At 46.6% G+C, this 14,777-nt stretch overlaps 1 protein-coding gene across 1 annotated transcript; it reads left to right on the forward strand.

Annotated features, from left to right (window-relative positions):
- The first annotated feature begins 151 nt into the window (after positions 1-151).
- DCDC2B (doublecortin domain containing 2B) lies at positions 152-14,715 on the forward strand. The gene is made up of 12 exons (XM_054012119.1): positions 152-475; positions 1,303-1,604; positions 3,481-3,538; positions 4,366-4,442; positions 6,636-6,767; positions 7,343-7,489; positions 8,857-8,896; positions 10,028-10,096; positions 10,346-10,535; positions 11,857-11,960; positions 12,734-12,793; positions 14,081-14,715. Exons 2-12 carry the CDS (start codon positions 1,327-1,329, stop codon positions 14,156-14,158), a joined length of 1,233 nt encoding a protein of 410 aa, XP_053868094.1. The 5' UTR covers positions 152-475; positions 1,303-1,326; the 3' UTR covers positions 14,159-14,715.
- Positions 14,716-14,777: the final 62 nt, after the last annotated feature.

Here is a 14,777-nt window from a genome sequence, read left to right on the forward strand (position 1 = left end):
TAGCACAGACGCTATCCAGTGAAAAGCAAAGCAAGCTTAACCTCCGTTGTAGTGTCAAATGCTAGGGATGGGCAGAGGCTATTGCTTCAGGTGACAGAGTACATGCTGAAGGAAAGCTCTCCAGGTGTAACCAGTTCACAATGTAAATAAAGCTCTTGGGTGCATCCTTTAATGCATATGTCTTCCTGGCCAACTGACTTGACTCCATTTAGTACAGACTAGCCTTCTAAACATATGGAGGGGTACTTCAGAATTTGATGGGTCCAGGCAATGTAAACTCAGTGGGCTGGATTCTGGTTCTGAGCTACTAACTTGATCAGGATGAAGGTTTGGCCCTCTGTTCAAGAGCAGGAGAGAAGAGCTGTCGCAGGCTGGTATCATCACTTCACCCCCTCTGCAGAGATGGGGAAATCAGTAACTTTGGGAATCAGGCTGATGTCTTGAATCTAGGCTCTCAGCAGTGGAATAGATAGCAGTAAGTATAGCTTTCTTTGTGGTGAAATATTTTTTGAGTGGCTGTCATGCAAGTGAGTGGTGTTTGGCTTGAATTCCTCTGCCAACTGGTCTGCAGTAGTTCAAGCTCTCCCCTAAGTCCTGCCACTATCTTTCTACTGCATGTACTTTTCTGCCCCCCTTACTACAGGAAGCACAGGGAATTGAACCTGGGTCTCCCTGGTCATGGGCTAATACCCTAACCACTGGACTATCCTTCCTCTCCTATAGGCCAGCAAGTTAGTTCAGTCCCATAGTCCATTTTGATGATGGTAGCCAGGGAGCTAATTAATGCAGATGGGGGGGGGGGTTGCATTGTGATGCAGATACTTGTCAACTAGGCACTGCATTGGCACCTACCAAACTCATATCACACAAGCCACTGAGCAGTTATCAGAGAGTGACAACTTTCAGACACCTCCACTCTGGGCTGGATTTGAATCGCCACTGTATAGGTAATCAGCCCTGTCTGCTCTCCTGAGCCATCCAGTCTCCTGATTTTGGAGCTGTGCTGGGCTGTGCGGGAGCTTTTGGTGCTGTTTGTGTGTAGCAGAGGAGAGGTACTGAGGAGCTGTTTGGTTCTCGGTTTGAGTGACTCAGCCTCCAGGCCGGCCCACAAAACTCCCTCCTCTTGCTGGGCCTGCAGCCATGGAAACGGCAAGAGTCCCTTTCAGAACACAGCTCTGAGAAGGGAGAGGGAGCACAAAGGCAGCCAGACAGCAAGGGCTTGTGCTTAGCACAAGGGTCGCTGGGGTTTTCCTCTTCCAGCCTTTGCCCTGCGCTGATCGGCTTGTGTCTCTCTCTGATCAGTGGGGTGGACGTGGCTCAAGAGGAATGAGCTCTAGCACAATAGCTCTGGCCCCTGTGGCCAAGAACGTGATGGTATATCGCAATGGGGACTCCTTCTTCCATGGAAGGAAGTTTGTGGTGAACCAGCGCCAGTTCCAGACCTTTGAAGCGTTTCTGAATGAGGTGACCAGCACCATCCATGCCTCTGTGGCTGTGAGGAACATCTACACCCCCAGGCAGGGCCACCGGGTCACTGAGCTGGAGGAACTGCAGAATGGATGCCCGTATGTGGCAGCTGGCTTTGAGCGGTTCAAAAGGCTAGAGTGAGTAGATCAAACTGTTATCAAGTCCCGAGACTGAAGTTAAGTGACCTTAGATATCTATCCCCATGTGGCTATTGGGGAAGGAAGAGGTAACTATGCAGCTGAAAACAGACAGCACTTCTGTGTGTGTTATGTTCTGTAGCGAGTTTAAGAGGCAGAGTGTGGAAAGAAATTGGAGACTGAGTGGATAATGGGGGGTGCATGAGAAATTCATGCAGTGTGTTTGATTTGCCATAAATATGGCTGACAGCGCTGAGCTTAGAGTCTCCCCTTATTTTGATTGACAGAGGCAGCTCACCAAGGAGCTCATGCCTGCTCTCGTGCGTGCCTCATTCACCATTAATAATAACCAGTCTTTATCGAAAGAAAATCTTAGTGTAGCCAGTGGGATGTTAAATTCTTTTGTGCCACACAACTTGTCAGTAATCTTGGTTTTCACTTCCCATCAGATTATCCACCCTTAACATTAATAGTTGGGGAAGTTCAAGGGATTTTAAATAATTTTAATATTCAGGATTTTAAAGGGCATGCAACAATCAGCTGTATGTTAGCCTGAAACTGGGAAGGAAGAGATCTGTCCTTTTAATTGCTTCACTCATTGGAATCAGTTGTGAATATTCCTAGATGTGCTGGATGAGACTGGAAATGTAAATCAAGGTGATCTTTCACATCATAAGAATAAGAAAATATCTGCAGAAAACTGTTCTGGCAGGGTGTTGGTATGTGCTGTGCTGTGCAGTATTATGTTGCGTTATACACAACTCGGTGTCTTAAGGAGCTCAGTGGGAGTTAGCTGGGGCTCTGCTGTGGGCTTCCATCACAAGTGTCCCTAGAAATGTCTGCCACTGATGCATCATCCCCATTCTACCAGGTTTCTTATGTTCTGCATGGAGCAGGCATTTCCAAATGCGTATTTGTTTTTTTAAATGTAGCCTAAACTATAGTGGGCCAGATTCATTCCTGGCAGAACGCCTTTGGAGTCAGTGAAGTTTCATGAGGGATGAATTGGACTCAATAAGTAAATATTGTGGAGGAAACTGTCAAGCTGTAATATAAATATAAATATATATATATATATAGAGAGAGAGAGAGAGAGGAAAAAAAAAAAAAAAACTCCTAGAACTAGAAGGGACCCCGAAAGATCATTGAGTCCAGCCCCTGCCTTCACTAGCAGGACCAAGTATTGATTTTGCCCCAGATGCCAGATTGAACTCACAATTCTGAGTTTAACAGGCCAATGCTCAAACCATTGAGCTATTCCTCCCCCCATATTTATTGAGCAACACTGGCTAGTGCTTGGAGTCTTGGGCAATGTCTCGCTCAAGGGATGAAACATGATGTTCACCAGAACATGAAGTTGGCTTATGTGGTATCTGGAACTCAGCCTGGCTGAGAATTGGCTGAGAATTGTTTCATTATAACAGTTTTGGTTAGTCTAGCCTTCTGGAGGGCAGATGAGGAGAGAAGTCCAGAAGAAATGATGATATCCTGCTGATAAGCACTTGGGAAGTGGAGAGTTTTATATACAATGTGACTAGCTGCAGCGTGAATTTAGGCAACACTGTTCTTGACTGTATCTGTATGCCAATCAGCTGAGAAGTGACCAAACCAGTTAACATTGGTCCAGTTCTTGCTGGTATTGACCTCTAACGAAGGAAACACTAGACATAATCATCTTGTGATTGTAATCAGTTAAAAACCAGCTAGAATTTTGTTCTTGTAGCCTGATCAGTCCACAGTTTCACTTCTATTCATGCTGATGAGACGTAGAATAAGGTATTAAGTTTATTCTATACCAATGAAGTTCCCTCCAGGTTAGGATGCTGGAGGTTAGAAGAGATGTGTATTGATAATTTTCTTGCCTCTGTTTTTACAGCTATTTAAACCCCGGAATGAAGCAACTCAGTGGGGGCAGGAAAAAAAATGGGTTGCAGGTGAGTTACAGTGGGAGACAGGTGGTTGCCTTGTTCAAACCGTGAGCGGAATGTAAGGCTTGGTCAGGGAGTAGGACACCCGTTCTCTGCTAGTAGCAGGTAGGAGAACTTTGTCAGGAACGACTTTCTACAAGGCATGTTTTTCTCTTCTTCTAACCAATCACTACGTGAGGGCCTGGTGGTGGAGGTGGGGGAGAGGGGCAGTGTGAGATCTACCTGGGTATATGACATTCTTCCCAGCATGAGTAATGCTGTAGAGAAAGCAGTAGGGGGTGCTCTCCTGCCAATCTCTTCAAAATGTCCACAGCTTGTAAATAAGTTTGTCAGAACAGCAGCTGGCTGCGGTGGAAATGGGCTGTGGGTGCGCCCCACACCCTATCCCCGTTTAAACATTAATGGAACTGAGAATGTCAATCCTAAACCGAGCAGGGGAGGCACTTGTGCAGAATGCAGAGGAGTCAGGAAGAAGTGGGTGTGGGTGACAGGAATAATTGTGGGTGCCTAAGAATGAAGGCCCTGAAAGTGCTTTGGGAGTCAATGGGACATCCCCTGTGTGACTGCCAGCAGAGCTGAGCCCTTTGTTTACATTCCAGCACCGTCATTAGCACTTAGACCTGTACACAGACTTAACCCTGGCAACCTTGGTATGCACCTGGCCTTGCCAACCCATTTGTTGATGTGTGTGTGAGGCTCTCCAGGACTTGCCTGCCAACAAGCTCCACCTAGCAGCAATGAGACCATGCAGCAAGTTAGGAAGTCCAACCTGGCAGGCCGCTCCTAAGCTCTGCCTTTGAGTGACATTTGTGTGTGCTGAATCTGGCCTGTAGATTCGCCCCGTGGTTCCCCAGAAGCTGAACATAGCAGCGCGATGGCAGAAGCATGTCCACCTGCCCTGCATTATACAGTGAGTGCCTTTTGACTTTTCACTAAAGTTTCCCTTGGGGAACAGGAGGTCTGGGGAGACTGGAGGCAGAGTCCTTGAGCTCAGGAACTGGGGGAAGCTGGCTTTGGAGGAGTGTATTCCTGCCCCAATCCCTCCCAGAGCTAGTTGCTATTTCTATCTATGCCTCCTTCATTCAGACCAAGCTCCTCCCTGTCAGGATGGAGTCATTCTGTAGAAGTAAGGGACCCCTCCTCTTCAATGACCAGCCCTCTGTAGCTGGATATATTCTGGGCCCTGCTCCTCTAGCCCTGGGTTAAATGAACCTTGCAGCCTTATGTGTGGATTGGTTTTCTACGAGCACAATTGTTTCATCTCCTGAAACAGAACAAGCATGGAAAGCCCCATTAGTACCAGAGTTTCCTGGGCTTTTAACTGATTGGACCAGATACTGATTCAGTGTAAATCCAGTGTAACCACATTGGCTTCAACTGGGTTAACTGGATTTACAACAGTGTAAACCGAGAGCACAGTTTGGTCCAATATATGAAGCACTGGCTGTGCATATGGATTATTACAGGCCGAAACCTCACTGTTAAGTTCTGAATCCAGTGTGCTGTGCCTTGGGATGATCTGTCTTGACTGGGAGGAAATTTGTGACATGCTAGCTGGAGATCACGCTATCTGTACGTCTGACCTCAAGAGTCTGGCATTATAGGCCATCTCCAGTCCATTCAAAAGATTCCTGCTGAGATAAGTCTTTGACTGTAGCTCTGACCACGTCACTCCTCGGTTTTGAATCCCTCCACTGACTTCACCTGTTTAAAGTTCAAGCCTCTTCTCATCTTTGAGGCTCTTCGCAACTCTGCCACTCTACTTATCCACTCTTGTCTCTTCTGCATCCTCTGCCGACGGTGCCAGCCTTTTTTATTGCTCCCCTCACAACCATCTCTGTGCTTCCTCTCATGCTGCCCCTTGAGCTTGGCATGCTCTCCCCAAGCTGATCCATAAAGCCACCACCCTCCAATCCCTCCTCAAGGCCCACTTCTTCCATGGTGTCTCCAATTAAATGCCCAGCTGATAATGGACAGCAGGAGGGGCTGTTGGCTATAATTCATATATATCTTTAAAAGAAAATTTTGACATGTGCACATGTAAACATTGTCCATATTTTGATGGCCTCCCTTTCCTCCACCCTTCATATATTGTCTGTTCCTGGGGGTAAAAGCGAGATAAGTACATGTGTTGCTTTCCTCTATCATTGCCTTGTTCACTCTGCTCCTATGTTGTCTTCTGTTCCTGCCTCTTTATCTGCTGTTTTAGATCAGGGGTCTCAAAACTCACGGGTCATCTGTGGCCTGAGATCCTCCCCAATGTGGCCTGCGGGGCTCCAGCAATTTTGGGTCCAGGTCTCTCCCTTGGCCCTGCCTGCTGCCCCTGGTGCTCCCTCTCTTTCCCCCCCGCATCCCCCGGGCGATTTACAATGGCCCGGGGGCCTGTCCACCACTGGCAGCGCAGCGGGGCTGAGCGGCGTCTGCCAGCTCGCTCCATGTGTCTGCTGGCCCCTCCCTGCGGCCTCCGCGGTGCCTGGGGGAAGCAGCATGAGGAGGACCCCCGGCCCACCCTGTCTTGGAGCCCCAGGTAAGTGCCACGCCCCCAACCCCCTCCCAGAGCCTACACCCCCACCCCCCTCCCGCCCCCAAACTCCCTCCCAGAGCCTGCACCCTCTCCCCCTTCCCACCCCCCCCAGCCCCAAACTCCCTCCCAGAGCCTGCACCCCAATCCCCTACCCCAGACCTCCTCCCCCACCCAAACTCCCTCCCAGAGCCTTAGGCAGGTGGGGGGTGGAGTTTCGGGGGGTGGGTTTTCTGGGCGGTATGAGTGACATTATTGGCCCACTGGAAGATTTGTGGACTGGCACTGGCTCTAAGGTAAATTGAGTTTGAGACCCATTAGATGATAAACTCTTTGGTGAAGGAACCATCTCATATGTTTGTACAACACCTAGATCCAATCCCGGTTGGGACCCTTCGGCTCTACCACTACGCCCCCGATAATAATGAGCTGTTTAATTTGTGGCTGTTGGAGAGCTACTGGCTTGGGTGTGTGGAAAGTTCTGGAGGAGTTGGCTCTTTGTTCATGGGGGTTAGGTGTACAGATACAGGGGACTGGGAACACAGGCTCATCACATATATTTTCTTGGCCCTTTTATTGAAGCGTTTTCCGGAATGGGGATTTGCTGAGCCCCCCTTTCCGACTGCTGCTCTCCAAGAGCACCCTGCAGGAGTGGGACGCCATCCTGGGCCTGCTGACGGAGAAAGCCAACCTGCGCAGTGGAGCTGTTCGAAAGTGGGTATCCATAAGAGGCACTACTGGATTTTCCTTACCTTATGTCCATCTGGTCTATGCTAGGTCCCCTTACACTGTTTAGTGGTTAGTGCAAGAGGACCGGGAGTCAGGACACCTTGGTTCTAATCCTGTTTCTGCCACTGATGTGCTGTCTGGCTTTGGTACTCAAGTTTTACCTTCTGTAAAATGGGGCTAATACTTACCTCTTGGGGACTTGGTGAGAGTTAATGTTCATTATGCTCTGGTGAGAATAGCTATAAGCAAATCATTATCCTCCTTATATTATGTCGTAAGTGTGGGGAGGGGAATCTTACTGAACAAATATAGTTTACACAGTAAATTAACTTACGCTGAAACACACTGGGCCACGCTCACCATGGTGTAATAACTCCACTGACTTCAGCAGACCTTCACCAACAGTGAGCTTGGCCCAATCACTGGCCTGTTTTCCATGTTCTGCTCCCATTTTCTTGATCACAGGGTGTACTTCCGCCCAAGGCGGATCATTTGCTGCTCCTCCCTCACCCGCCCCACTCCCATGATTTTTCTAACCCCCTTGCCATCTTCTCCCATAGACTCTGCCAACTGGATGGAGTCCCAGTCTCCAGTGGCGAGGAGTTGGTGAACGGTGAATACTATGTGGCGGTCGGGGTGGAGAAGTACAAAAATCTGCCCTACTTTGAACTGCTGGTGCCTAAGAATTCTGTGCACCGGGCATTACGGTAGGTAGGCAGGTACCTGTGGCCTAGAGATTGTGCATTATGCTGGTCCTAAACTTAAAAATAACCTTTATATTTATGCATGGGAGTGAGTAGAGAGGGGGAAATAAGGGAACAAATGACTAGTTCTTCCTGTAACTTAATAATCACCCACGCCCCAATTTTCAAAACTGTCTGACTTTTTTGGGTGCCCAGTGTGAGACACGCAGGGGCCTGATTTTCAGAGCTGCTGGGTCGCCTGTAACTCCAACGCTTTAGGTGTCTCAAATTGGGCACCTAAAACTGGAGATGCTCAAAGTCTGTGACCACCTTTGAAAACTGTGGCTGGAAATAACCCAGAATCACTTCAAAAAGCAATGTCGCAACGTTGAGCCAACTTTCAGCGATGGTCTCCAGGTGTGATGGGAACCAGGCAAAGAGCACTTAAAGGTGTTCATCTGGAAAGATAGGGAGCCCTTCCCCCCCATACCCTGGCAAAAGTGTGTGTTGTCTGAACCTTGGAAACAACTTTAACAGCTTTTATTGAGTTTGCATATAAAATTTCCCAACTTGAAATGGGAAATTAGAACATTTCAACAAATCCATTTCTTTATTATTAGGATTTTGTTGTGAGAGTGTTTGAGGCCTTGGATTAAAATAATCTGAATTATGTTAGAAGTCGGGGTACAAAATTGGGTTTTTTTTTTTTTTTTTTATTAAAGCATTTTAGTGTCAGGGGCTGTTTTTAACACGGACAGCTCCCCCTATGAAAGCCCCGTGCCCAGCACCAGAAAAAGAAGTAGCTTGGCTGAGTTTCCCAGTAGTCCTGTAGCATGCGCCAAAGAGCAGTTGTCAGTTGGGAATCGCTGCAGTTTTGACTGGTCTGGGATTGGCAATGGGATAGATCCTTCCACCTCTAGGATGGTGCTTCAAATCTAGCCTAGGTCAGCAGTGACTAAGAGATTTTTTTCTTTTAATCACCTGCTGGCTGTTTAGTGGCTTGTGTGAAATGAGTGGTGGGTATTGATTCAGTTTAGAGTCAAACAGCTCTTCACAAGCATCACAAATTCTCATTCTTGCGTGTCGTCTCTGCAGAGCAGTCCAGGATTGACTAGGTCATGGAGACGGCTCCCTGCTCAGGTTAGGGCTGAGGCACACTGGAGGGGGAGCCTGCACTGATGCTACCTGCACTCTGCCTGCTCTGAGAAAAGAGACCTCCAGAGCTGTCAATCCAGCACCTTTCACTAGCACTGCACTCGCTTGTGAATGTGGAAAAGGGAAAAAAAAAATGCCAGGGTGAATATTTGTGCCTGCGCATCCCATGGACGCACACCCTGTCTCTGAATATGTTGGATCTCAACATGCTGAGATTTGTGTTTTTTGTGTTTCAGGAACCATCCAAATAACAGACGCAGGATCCACAATCAGGGGGTAGGTAACTTACACTACAGACCAGCCGTCAAGCTGGTTTAGACATAAATCTGTACACAGTGGACACATGTAAATGGATGCAGCAGAAAAGCTGCCCCCAGCACCGATTCTGATACAATATCCTCTGGATGTGAGCAACGGGACCTGGCTGGAAATGCCCATCTTTGCTTCATGTCTCTCTGTTTAAAGCAATAGCGGGGTTCTCCTCAGCTGCTCTGTGAAGGCACCCTACATGCCTGCTCTTTATAGTATAATAATAACTGGCTGATCTTGTGAGGCCTTTATATCAACTCGGTGGCATTTTTCTGTTTGGACATTCCAGCTAATAATACCGCTCATTTTAGCTCTGTCTCAGCTGAGTTTAAAATGTTGACAGTCCTGAACGGGGGAGAGAAGATGAAAGAAAGAGAGAATAAGAATGGTGGGGGACTGGGTAGCCGTGACATGGGGGAAGAATGGGGTTGCACACAGAACCTCTGTCGGGGGCCGGGGGAGAAGTGGAGGGGGCTGCAGGGAGTCCCTGAAATAGAGGAGGGTGGCAATGGGGAGAACGGAGGGATGCAAGGAGCGCCTGGTGTGTGCAGTAAGCTCAGAAGCAACCAAGTACGCAGCCCCCTAGTAAGATCGTTCGTAGATCGTAATGTTTTGCCATGGCGTATTATCTCCATCCGACAGAAGCTACTCCAGAGCAGGCCTTAAACACCCCCCTTCTTTCCTAATTTTGGAACCTTGATGTTGACTTCGGATCTTATTTTCTGATGGTCCTGATTGTGGCTTCCTTTCCTCCGGTATGCCAGTGACCAGCAGGAGACATTTGTGTAGCCAATGACCATCGGGTTCTCCCTTCTGTCGCACGGTGCCCCATAGAGCTGGCTTGCAAATTTGGGCTCGTGCCCTTCTTTTTGTCACTTTGTGATCAATAAAGGTAGCTGTTCTGAGACTCCATCTTGGAATGGACAGGAGAGAGTTCTTGTAGGAAGTGGTCATACAGGGATCTCGGCTACAGGAGCTGGGGTGAGTTGGGCACTCCACTGAAAACCAACTGTCCCAACAAGTCCAGGCTGCCATGTCCTTTTTGAGGGGTGTCTGTCTTGTTATATTTGTTGAAACATTTCCTGTTCTTGTTCTTAGTTTGGTAAAAGCTATGCCACCTCCCAGGATGGAGCTAGCGACTCTGCCATCATTGATCCACCTCAGCAGGTAATGAATATAGCAAGCATTGGGTGTGACCCATTATAGTTAAGCTGCATAGTAGTTTGCATTAAAACCTTGTTTTCAGAACTGGTATCATATGGGATCCTGCCAGTCAGCTCTGAGGTGTGCTGGTGGGGCCATATTGGGCAGATGGCCTAGTGTCTCTATAACTAGTGCTGTAGAATCAGTCTCTCATTCTCACAAGCCCTAGGTTAAGAAACAAACTAAGGAAGTTATTGTGAATGTTAATTTCAGCCGGACTATCGCAGGGTGCAGTCCACGGGAGCTGCAGAGAAAGACAAAACCCCCGTTCCTTCTCCAGCAGTGCTTAGACAAGCCGGGAAATATCCACGCAAAGAGGAAGAGTCTGTTTTCCACGCTAAGCCTGTCCGTGCAGGGCAAAACAGGACGAATAGCAGGAACATGCATCACTGGCCTGATGAAGGTAAAGAACATCGCTATGGATGTTCAGAAATGACAGGGAATGGCCTTAATTTGATGCTAAGGGAGCAGTCTGTCTAACTCCGAGGTGCTAAAGGGGAACAGTCGCTAGTGTATCTCCTAACTGCTGTTGTAATTCCATTCCTTCCCCTCCTCAACAAATACGCCATGAATGAAACTTTCTTGAGACCTGAGTTGTCATGAAGCTGAAATACTGAACTCTGTCTGGAGTTGCCTTGAGCTGCACCCCGCTATATCTGTTGGGGCAATAATTAAAGAGCATAAAAGGTGAAAAGCAAATATGCGTCTGAACGCCTAGCAGCAACCCAGGGAAGGAACTGTGTGGTGGATGTGGAGCTGCTCGGCAATAACTTACGAATCCTTTATATTGACCTGATTATTTGGAGGTTTACTGTGTGACTATATTGGTTTAGTTTACTAGGGGGCTGCAAGGAAAACAAGCAGGAAGGAAACACAGTGGTTCAAGATAAGACACCAGCCCCCCTTAGTAAACACCTGAGGTTTGTTAAGAGACAATGCCAGGATGGGAAAAGCCTGGGAATTAGAGATCAAAAGCACTATAGGAGTTTAAAAAGGAACTCTCTCTCTCAGGAGGGGAAGGAGTTGTTGGGGAGCTGTTTGGGGAAACCAGACTGACATAGGCTCCTCTGGGGTGTCAGGAGAAGTTAGGCCTGCCTAGGTTACCGTCCGGGGATGGTAAGCGTATAGGTAAGATAGACTGATGTCTTAAAATCATTTTTCTCTAAGTGGTTTATTCCTACTGTTAAACAATACATTGGTTTAAGAAGGCTGTATGATGACTCTATTCACCATTGGTCACAGATTCCCGAAAGGAAGAACCGCAGGTACCAAACCCAGTTGGACCTGCTGGGTCAGCATGGTCCGTGCCCAGGCTTGGTCTAAGAGTGGGAGAAATGTATGATTCCACCCCAGGAGAGATGAAGACATGAGGTCTAACAGGGCAGGAGGGGTAGTCCGGGAGACATAGAAAGGGGACAGAGGTGCAGCTCACCCTGTAACTGTCAGGAACGTTTTTTAAATGAGATTTTTTTTTGTTTTTAACGTGTCAGCATCTCCTTAATGAACCAACCCAATGTTCTTAATTGGATTTGCTGTATAAAATCAAACTCTAAACATGGTTAACAGCTTAGTAATGCTATTTCTTCCATGCCAGCGACATGGCAGGCGGTGATGAAAGGCCCCCAGAAACGCTAGACTGGACCTAGCCATTCCTATAGCTTAAGCTGCACTAAGTCACATCTAGTGTCTGTGATACCCTCTTAAGATCTTTCTTCTCCTCACAGAAGAGGGAAGTGTCTATAAAGTCAAAGACCCGAGAAAGGAGATGCGCGGTGCCCGGGAAGTAATGGAGGATGAATACACAAAGCTGGAGCTACCTGTTGATCAGGTATGATGTATAACTCTTTCTGGTAAATTACTAAAAGGCTTTTTTCTCTCCTGCGTTACTAACTGTCCGGGAGCTCAGGCTGCTGCTGTGAGAGACAAGTAGTTTCCCACTGGGGTCCATGGGAGTTACTCGTATCTTGCAGCAGGAGAACCGGGCCCCAGGAGACGAGCCTTCCAGGGAAACTGTCTCATCAAAACTTTTCTTAAATGTTGAGAAACAAAACCATCTAGAGCTATTGGAGACTCCTCTCTGCAATACAAGCTATGTAATGGTAAATATTCCAGATTCCCTGGAATCTGAGAACCCGTTTGATGAATCATTAGTCTAGCAATGGCCTAAGTAGCTTCTTCTGTTTTATAACTTCTTTTAAGTCACATTTTCTTCTTCGCTATTTTATTGGTGCCACCACAATTTCCCTCTTCTGAATGTGTGAAAGTGGAAATAACCACAGGGGGGGATTGGATGTATTTATTTCAGCTGTTTAACATCTATAGAAGTTATCCTGGAGGTGTTTGTGTGGCTAGAGCCCTGCAAATCTGTTGTTGTGGATCAGGGTTCTAAATGTAGGATCTCAAAGGCAGGGAATCAGCTGTCTGCATCTCATAGCCTATGCGGCTGCTTCCCCACCTTCGAGATCCTATATCCCCCCTCCCGCCCATACAGAGAGTTGATTCTCGAGATGGCCTTTCTACAGGGCTGTAAGAGTCATAAATTCTCCAACAGAGCGGAGACCTGGAGATAAGATTTTTGTCCTTATTTTCTCCCTTCTCCAGAGAGCTGCAGAGACTGTGGAAGAAGTTATACCAAAAAACAAAATGACTCCTCACAGCAAGGTACTGCTAAACAGTCCAGTATACTTGTAGAGTGGGTGTGTTAGACGGAGTGTGTGAAAGTGAACCAGTTAAGATTAGATATCTAAGACACAACTGGCTTTAATTTAACAGGAAGGCACTCAGTACAAATCTGCAATTCCCTAATTGTGATTTATAAAACAACTGATACAATAAACTCTTCAAATCAAAATAACTGCACCCAATATCCGGGGAATGCTATGCCACTTACTGTGTGATAGTGTCTCACCTTGTGTAACTGTAGTTGTGGTTACAAATCTTCACTGTAAAAACCTCTTTATCAGAGGCTTAGATTTCAAATGTTTAAAAGATTGACAGCTGAAACTTGGCATCCTCCAAGGGTGGATGTTTGGCCTCTGCACCTGAATGTCACCACCTTCAGCGGCCCTAATTTTTAATACTATAATGCAGCCTGTTAAGCTACTGGGATCCTGATGGTGCTGGGACCAGGTTTCTGCAGGTTGCACCTCTATTAAATATAGAAGCAGAAGTATTTTATTTCATATAAATTAGGCATTGCCAGGGGTGCTTTTAGACATGTGAAGTATGGATGCTGGTGACACACACAGAATCAGCTGCTCAACACATTTGTAACAAATCTCTTCAATCACTTAACAGCATTGATCTGAACATTTTCTTTTGCAATGAAAAATCCCAGGGTTTTTTTTTTTGGGGGGGGGGCAGTTAAAGGTCCCTGCTCTTGGGGGGCAATAACTTTTTTCTTATACCAGTTTTCATAAGAATTTCTAGAGTTAATGCATTTTGTCCCACTGCATATTTTGGAACTGTTGTTGTTCCCTTTTAAGATCAAAGGTAAAATTCAGACTTACATTGGAGCAGTTCCTAGCTAAAGTCAGAATTACCTAATGGAGCTCTCTGCCCTCTGGGATGAATTTGGATCCTTGCATTCTGTATTTACTTCAGAGGCTGGGGCAGCATTTCTTTGTCTGCAAAGAGTACCCTGCTGCCTCCTGCAAATGCTGATGTTGGTCTAATTGGCCTTTCATCCACAGACCTCAAATTGCTATACAAACACTTATTATTTGAGCCACATAGCCTTCCTGTGCTGTAGGCAAGAATCACTAGGCCTATTTTAAAGGTGTTTAGACTGAGGCATGCAGAAGTCCGCAGTCATATAGCAAGGCCATGGCATAGCTGGGAACAGTACCCAGAAATTCTTAATGCTAAACCCTGGCTGTAACCACTATACAACACCACACTGGTTACATTACAAGTTATTTGTATTGTTTTGTCTTTAAATGGGAAAAGGTTGGGAGCACTGACAGATCGCGGAAGGCCTTGACGATGCGAAATTACGCCAATGACTCAGAGGAGGAAGAGAACTGAAAGAGCCATTTCTCTGACAGTGTGAAGCTCTGAAGAATTTATGAAGTGACTGTGATGAAATGGAGACCAAGTTAGCTTTACTCTCTGTGCAGTGGTCGATAACATAAGCACCTTGACCAAATCCAAGGACTTTTAAAAATGTTTGTTTTAAACAATAAGAATGCCTTCATTATCTGGGCTTTGTAAAGCAGGCTTCAGGTGAACAATGAGTCCGATACATTCATAATATATTTTTTTAAATATAAATTTAATATAAACCCTTTTTTTTTTCCTTTCTTGGGGAAGGTGCTTGGGGAAGAAGATGGGAAATGCGTGGGCCTACATTTTTTTAATTTCAACAGTCAAGGAGCTGGTTTGTATCTGAAATGGGGGAAGCAAATAATTTTTACTGTATAGAATAAGTTTTACTCTACCATGAAAGGGGAGTCCTTCCAAACACCTCTGCAGCTGAGAGACTAGCTGGGTTCTCAGTTAAGTAGTAAGTCTCAATCCGGGAGGGACATTGGCTCAGAACATTTGGTAGTAATTTATTATCCAGTAAGTGCTGAACAAGACAAGTTAAGGATAGTCCCTGCTCTGAAGAGCTTACAGTAAGAAGCACACAGAGAAGAAAAGACAT

The sequence above is a fragment of the Malaclemys terrapin genome, chromosome 22, assembly GCF_027887155.1.
Source record: "Malaclemys terrapin pileata isolate rMalTer1 chromosome 22, rMalTer1.hap1, whole genome shotgun sequence".
In the NCBI taxonomy this organism is placed as follows: domain Eukaryota; kingdom Metazoa; phylum Chordata; order Testudines; family Emydidae; genus Malaclemys; species Malaclemys terrapin.